Source organism: Zingiber officinale, chromosome 5B, assembly GCF_018446385.1.
Source record: "Zingiber officinale cultivar Zhangliang chromosome 5B, Zo_v1.1, whole genome shotgun sequence".
Taxonomy (NCBI): Eukaryota; Viridiplantae; Streptophyta; class Magnoliopsida; order Zingiberales; family Zingiberaceae; genus Zingiber; species Zingiber officinale.
In genome coordinates, this window is record NC_055995.1 from 102,379,304 (window position 1) to 102,386,807 (window position 7,504).

A 7,504-nucleotide genomic window follows, 5' to 3' on the forward strand; every position below is an offset into this window, starting at 1 on the left:
CATCTTCTTCTTTCTCTAGCTTCTTGCTCTCTTGACGGTTAGTCCGTAGAAGAGCGACCTCGCTCTGATACCAATTGTTTGGACCGATGTTCCCGCTAGAGGGGGGGTGAATAGCTGTTCGTCGCGCGCTTGCGTCGTTTGCTTCATCTTATGGTTTGCAGCGGAATACAACTCGAAGACAAACTATACAATGCTAACAAGTAGATTTACTTGGTATCCACCTCAAGATGAGGTGACTAATCCAAGGATCCACACACGACACGCTATCTCCACAATGAAAACCTCCTTCTCGGTCGCAGTCGGAGGCGGAGAAGCCTCGTACAAACTCACACACAACACAAACACAAATACTAGAAGAAATTACAAGAATACAAGTAAATACACCTTTCTTCTTGCTACTTGATGTTGCCTCTTGAACCTTGGAGATGCTCCCCAAGTGCCTTCAAGAACTGGCGTGAGTGCTGGAGAAATCGCTATGAAGATCGTACAAAGCTTGCAGAAAACAAATCACAAAAATCTGATGAAGAAAATGCTTCGCCCAGGTTTTAAACAGTGCTCCCAATCGATTGTCACGTCAGCACCGCTCCATCCCAATCGTCCATCGCTCGTTTCCTGCCCAACGGTCACTTCCCAATCGATCGACCGATCGATTGGGACTACCTGAATCGATCGATCGATCGATTGAGACTACCTGAATCGATCGCCCGATCGATTCAGAGCCTTTCTGTGCTCTCGCGATCGCGCGAGAACTCCTGCTGCCCAATCGATCTACCGATTGATTGGCAACTCCCAATCGATCGCCCGATCGATTGGGAAAGCTTCTGTGCTCGTGATTTCACATCCCAATTGATCGACTGATTGATTGGGCCTTCCCACAATCGCAGCACACTCGAATCGATCCACTGATCTATTGGACTCTGGTTCAATCGATCACCCGATCGATTGACCAGCCTGGACTTGACTCAAACTCAAGTCCAAATTCCCAAACCCAACTCCCGGTAAACCATGACCTGTTGGGTCTCCATGCCTAGCATTTGGCCACACCCGACCAATCTCGAACTAGCCTTCTAGCCTCCTCCATCAGCCTTGCGTCCCTCGGATATCTCTTATCCTTCACGCCTTGCCTTCAAGAGTTTCCTTCGGCCTCATCCTAGTTGTCGAGTTCTCCTTGCCAAGTCACACTAGGACTTACCTTGCCAAGACCACATACTTGGGCTGACAACCTTTGCCAAGATCGTACTTGGACTTTCCACTTGCCTGGCTCCTCATCAAGACTTTCTCCTTTGCCAAGATCACACTTGGGCTTTCCCATTGTCTGACTCTTCACCAGGACTTTCTCCTTTGCCAAGATCACACTTGGACTTTTCAATTGCCTGGCTCCTCACCAAGACTTTCTACTTTACCAAGATCACACTTGGACTTTCCCGTTGCCTGGCTCCTCACCTGGACTTTCTCCTGCCTAGCTTCACTAGGATTTTCCAATTTGCCTAACCTCCAGTTAGAACTTCCACCACTGCCTAAACTCCAGTTAGGACCTCCATACGCCTAACCTCTAGTTAGGACTTTCCCAGTCAAGTCTCTTGTCAACCTTGACCTACTTGACTTGTATTCTCATCATCCTGGTCAACTCTTTGACCATCTCCACAACTGGACGATTGCCCTAGAAATCTCCATATATTGTCAAACATCAAAACTCAAATCCCTTGTCAATCTTGACTCAACTCAAGCTTAGTAAAACTAGTCAAACTTGACCTAGGGAAATTGCCCAACAGGTGATACTCTAGCTAATCGGAGTTGAGCTCACCCGAACCCAGATCCAACCTTCTCTTCGAGCAGGCTTTCTTCCTGGTTTCTCATCCCTCTAATGTCGTGCACATCCTTCTCGTCCATTGATATATTATTCCGTAGTACCTCGTCCCTCGAATGTCGGCTCCTTTCCCGTGCCATCCTTTTTGCTAGCTGCGTCTTCTGCTCAACTTCTTGTGTTCCTAAGCTCCTGCATACTTAGACATTAGGATCAAACATAACATGACATAACTTTAACTTGGTAGATCATATCAAAATTACTATGAGGTACTTGTAGGATTAGAAAGGCACTAGAGGGGGTGAATAGCGTTCAGTGAAAATTGTGACTAAAAATAAGTTATGCAACGAAAATAAGAAGGAAAGGAAATAGCAAAACCAAACACTAACACAAGTCATTTTTTTCTTAGTCTGGAGCCTTCGACGACTCCTACTCTAAGGGCCGCACTCGTCGAATGCTTTCATTGAGCGATCACTATCAGTTCATAAAAGTATTACAAAAGCTGAGTACAAGAACTAAAAATAATAAAGTTACCGACAAATAGAAAGGAAAATGAAATCTCTCGTTCCTTGAACTTCAGAGCAGCCTTTCGGTATCGTTATAGTCTTTTCAGAGCAGCACTTGAATATAAAAGTCATAATAATTGATATCTGAAGCTGCTAGTCGAAGACCCTTATATAGGCCCATTTTAGGCGCCTAGAACCCCTTCGGGCACCTAGATCATGCTGACGTGGCTCAACTAATCGACGTGCTCCAACTCAGCACCTATATGAGTTTTCGGGTCCGGGCGCCTGGACCGACTCCAGGCGCTCGAATCGTCTGGGTGCCTGTGACACCCGCCCGGGCGAGCTGGTCCGGGTTCCCAGATCCCTTCTGTATGCCCAAACTCCCCTTTTCTTCAACAACTTATTCCTTGTAGAAAAGGGTTAGTCCAAGCAACAGAAAATATATTTATCCTGCAAAACAAAGTTAGCACAACACAATAAAATAGTAGTAATTAGATCATATCTCCTCGAGACTAGGATCTAGTCAAGGTCTCAACTTAGATTTCCTAAATGGACCTAAGTTGAACCATGCCTACAGTTCCCTCAACTGAGAACGCATCCTCACTAGATCTCTCCTCTAGTTGCATACCTTCACTTACCACTTGCAGTCGCTTGACTTGCCTTTGACCCACTAGGTCTTCCCGCCAGTTGTCAGATCCCGCGGACCCAACTGGACTTTAGCCGGTTGTCAGGTACCACGGATCCAACCGGACTTCCCGTCAAATTTCGGATCCCACGGACCTATTTGGACTTCCCACTAGCTATCGGGTCCAGCGGACCTAGCTGGATTTTAGCCTGGTGTCAGGCCCTTCAGACTAGTCAACTCCTGCACACTTGGTAAAGAAGTTAGACAAACAACACATCTAACTTTAACCTATTTATTATACATCAAAAGTATATTATTAGTGCAACATGCACCAACAGTACTTACACATAGTGTTTCACCATGGTGGCCTTCAATGACTAGTAAAATTGTCTTATTTTTTTACTTTCAGTTGGCACCAGGTATTCAACTTACACCGACTAATCCTAAGGATGATCGGCTCAGTCACACTAAAGTTTTTCACTAACCACATAGGTAAATCGAGAAGCGCCCACAACAGACAACCCATCAGTCCAGCGTTTTTATGTTAACTATCCATCAAAGGAAATTCATCTATTAATTTTTCGAAACTAGGATTCGATCCTTAGATGCCTAGGAAACTAAAAAGGTACCCTGCCACTGTACCATTATCTTAAGGGCAACAAAATTGTTTCAACCACAATCAAAGTTGATATTAGAGTAACAATACAACTCTCTTATGTTTTTAGTTGCTTTTTGGGGGGGGGGGGATCTATACCTCTCCACCACCTTCATTACCCCCATATACCACTATCAGCTTCAGCATTATCATGGTCACCACCACCATCTCTATCACCTCCATCACCCCCACAATCACTATAAAAAAAGGAAAAAAAAATCCATATAGGAGCAGTTTATTAGGAGCAGTTTTAACACCGCTCTTAAAAATTGAACAATAAAATTGGTTTAAACTAAATTATTTTTATTATCTTACCTTTTTATAGTGGTTTTGCAACGACTCTTATGGAATAGCTTTAGCATCAATTTGAATAAACCGCTATTGTAAATCATTCTTAATGATTCAACTATTAAAAGTAATCTTAAAATTGTTAATATTAGATAATTTTAGTAGTGGTTGTAAAATATTGTTACAAACTATTTCTATTGCTTTAACTTTTAAGAATAGTTATCAAACTATTCATACCGAATACTTTTAACATTATTTCCTATAAAGTACTACTATAAATCATTTTTATTGCTCTAATATTTTAAAATTGATTTTCAAACTACATTTATTTATAATTTTAGCATCGATTTGAATAAAGCACTATTTTTAAACACTCTTAATGATCAAATTATTAAAAGCAAACTTGAAAATGTTGATATTGGATATTTTTAACAATAGTTCTATGTAAATTGTTGCTACTAATAATTTTTATTGCTCTCGTATTCTTATTGGTAATCAAAATCAGTTATCGGAACCCGATGTTGTTGGACTTATTAATAATAAATATATAGTGAAAGAAAATTATTAATTAGTTATTAAATAATAACTAACATATGTAATTATTTATTGGCAAATGATTATGAATTAATAAATTAATAAATATCTCTCTTACTCTTCTCCCAACTTTGATAGTTATAGTCTAGTTGGTTAGGATATTAAATTTTAATTTAAAAGACCTAGGTTCAAGTCCCAGTACTAATAAATTAGTCTGGGGTCGGTCGTTCATGAATAATGTTTACAGATAAAGTTTATAAATAATGTTCATGAACCACGAACGAAATTTATAAAATATGTTCATAAATAAAATTCTTATCGGCATCGTAAATAAAAAAATCAAAATTAACGAATAATTTTATATTATCAAGCTTAATAATTAATTAAATAAGCTTAAAATTATAAAATTTTTAAACAATCAGATAAATTTGAATTGAGAATTTGATAATATCTAAATATGATTAAATAAGCTTGAATTGAGAATTCAATAGTATCTAAATGAATCAAACTCAAGCTCGTAAAAAAAATTCAAGTTAAGTTTAAATAATTATTTCAACATATTGATTCATTTTAGACTTAACGTACCCCAATTATCTTATTAAATAAACTTAAATACTATAAAACTTAACTCTACTTCCCTAAATCTCCCTAAATCTCCTCCTTTTGGCCTAAGTTATCCCCACCATGTGCATCCTCTCCCTTTTTTTGTTCCAATGCACGGTCAGTAAAATCTACTAAAAAAACAAAAAACTTAAAATATAATTAAGATGACCCTGATAATAAGAAGAATTCCAGAGATATCTCTCTAGCGAAAGCCTTTTTCTTTTTCTCCTTCTTTTAACGAATCAGATTCGGTCCCAATGTGTGCCACCAAGTGGCCAATCATTTCCAACTAGGCATGATTTTGATATCTTAAAAATAAAACAAGTGAGGTGGTACACATCTTTCATATACATACATCATTTCCCACTTTCTACCGTGCCTTCATCTATTTTATTATCATTATAATTTATTATTTTAATTTCTATCTTTTTTCTAATTACTTTTGCACCGTTCGATGGCGATTGGACGGCTACTGATTTTTTAAAAAGGAAAAAAAAGAAAATTATTTTAGCCAAAATTAGGTGAGTTGGCGCCATCTGCCGTGGCCGGGCGGTGGAGTGTTCTTTTCTTCTCCTCTCACTCCTCTCCTCTTCCTCTTCCTCTTCCTCTTCCTCCTGTCTCTTTATTGGCTTGTAGATCTCCCTCCTTGCTAGCTCTCGCTCGCGGGCAGAGAAGGCGGTGCCGTTGAGGAATTCAGGAGAAGCGGCGGCGATGTCAGACGGCGCCTACCTTCCTCCGTCCAAGCCCACCGCCCGGCCCGGAGGCCCCCCGGCCTTCCCGCCCACCAAGGCCCAGTCGACCGGCGCCACCCGCCTCGCCTACCGCCCCTATCCCGCCAAGGCAGCCCCTCGTCGGCGCCGAGGGCTCTGCTGCTCGTGCTGCCTCTGCTTCGTCATGCTCCTGGCCCTGCTCGTCATCCTCGCCGCTCTCGCCGGCGGCATTTTCTACGCCATTTACCGCCCGCGCCGCCCGGCTTTCTCCGTCTCCACGCTCCGCGTGGTTTCCTTCAATGTCTCCTCCTCCGGCCACCTCGCATCCCGGCTCGACCTCAACGTCACCTCCCGCAACCCCAACAAGAAGCTCGCCTACCTCTACGACCCCATCACCTTCTCCATCCTCTCCGGCGGCGCCGACATCGGCGACGGATCCTTCAGCGCGTTCGTCCAGGACGCGGGGAGCGTGACCCCGCTCTCAGCTCCGGCTTCCATCTCCGGCCAATCGCTGGACGCCGCGACGGCATCGGGCCTGCGGAGGAACCGCGGCGGGGTGCCGGCGGAGGTGGAGATGGAGACGAAGGCCGGCGTGAAGATTGGCGGGCTGAAGACGAAGCGGATCGGCATGAAGGTGCGGTGCGAGGGACTCACCGTGGCGCTGCCCGCAGGGAAGAAGGCGGCCGCCGCCTCGCCGGGCGGCGACTGCACCGTCAAGCTCCGCCTCAAGATCTGGAAGTGGAGCATCTAGTGACCACAAAAAGAAAAAGAAAAAACAGAGCAGAGCAGAGCGAGCGGATAATCCGACGATGGTTTCTAAAATTAGGAATGGATTTTTCTTCTACGATTGCAAGTATTATCGTGATGTTGCATTTTCTTATCGATTGTAAAATGATCGGATTGGTTCTTCTTCAATTATTATTATTTATTTATTTCGGCGTGATGTTGTTCGAGGGAGAAATTAAAAATCCGTTGAATGTGGTTGAAATTTCAGCGTGGCTGATTGACGAGTGGATTCGAGGAGTGTCGGTGGGAGAAGGTTGGCACGTGCTCGCATCCCCCCGATGATGGAGGGCATCCCCCCAGACACATGTCGAAACGGACGGCTCACCGCCACTGTGAGTGGTGGGGCCACGTCACAGCCATTTTATTCCAGCACACTTCTATTCTGCCAAAGAGTTAATGTGTAAATTAATTTATACATTATTAATGGGCATATCATCTTTTACTAAAAACAAAGTTAAAGTGTAAATTAATTTATGCATTATAAATTTTAATAATAATAATTTTTAAATTATTATTTGTGTTAAAGCCAAGAACTTAGAAAATTCGTTGTGTTTTAATTTTTATTTTTAAGGTCAGCTGATTTATAAATTAACTGGAGAGCTGTTCAAGTTTAGGGTATAAGATATTTTACAAAGCAATTTTTTCCTATTAAATTAAGATTAAAGACATATAACTTGTATTAAGTGCATTTTTGACTTTCCAGCTTTTAACTCGAACTATGAAACTAAAAATAGCAATTCAAAACCAGGAAGGGTAAAACGGTAATTCAAAATTTAGGAGTATTTAAAAAAAATGATACACTATGGGTGCAAAATGGAAATTTTCAATTATATTGTTAATTTAAGATTTTCAAATCATCTCAGCTTGCGGCTAAAAAATTAAGACATAATAACAAAAAACCATAATCATAAACTAATTTAGAAATCAAATTCACTTTAAGGTAAAAGATATTGTTAAAATGCAAACTGATTTTTTAATCTTACAATCAGATTT

General features: G+C 41.5%; 1 protein-coding gene across 1 annotated transcript; it reads left to right on the forward strand.

Moving 5' to 3' along the window:
* The first annotated feature begins 5,548 nt into the window (after positions 1-5,548).
* On the forward strand, positions 5,549-6,657 carry LOC121985220 (NDR1/HIN1-like protein 6). The gene has a single exon (XM_042538531.1). The coding sequence runs from the start codon at positions 5,727-5,729 to the stop codon at positions 6,474-6,476; it is 750 nt and encodes a 249-aa protein (XP_042394465.1). The 5' UTR covers positions 5,549-5,726; the 3' UTR covers positions 6,477-6,657.
* Positions 6,658-7,504: the final 847 nt, after the last annotated feature.

Coding starts and splice junctions, on each gene's coding strand:
- LOC121985220 (XM_042538531.1), top strand. CDS start 5,727: ATGTCAGACGGCGCCTACCTTCCTCCGTCCAAGCCCACCGCCCGGCCC.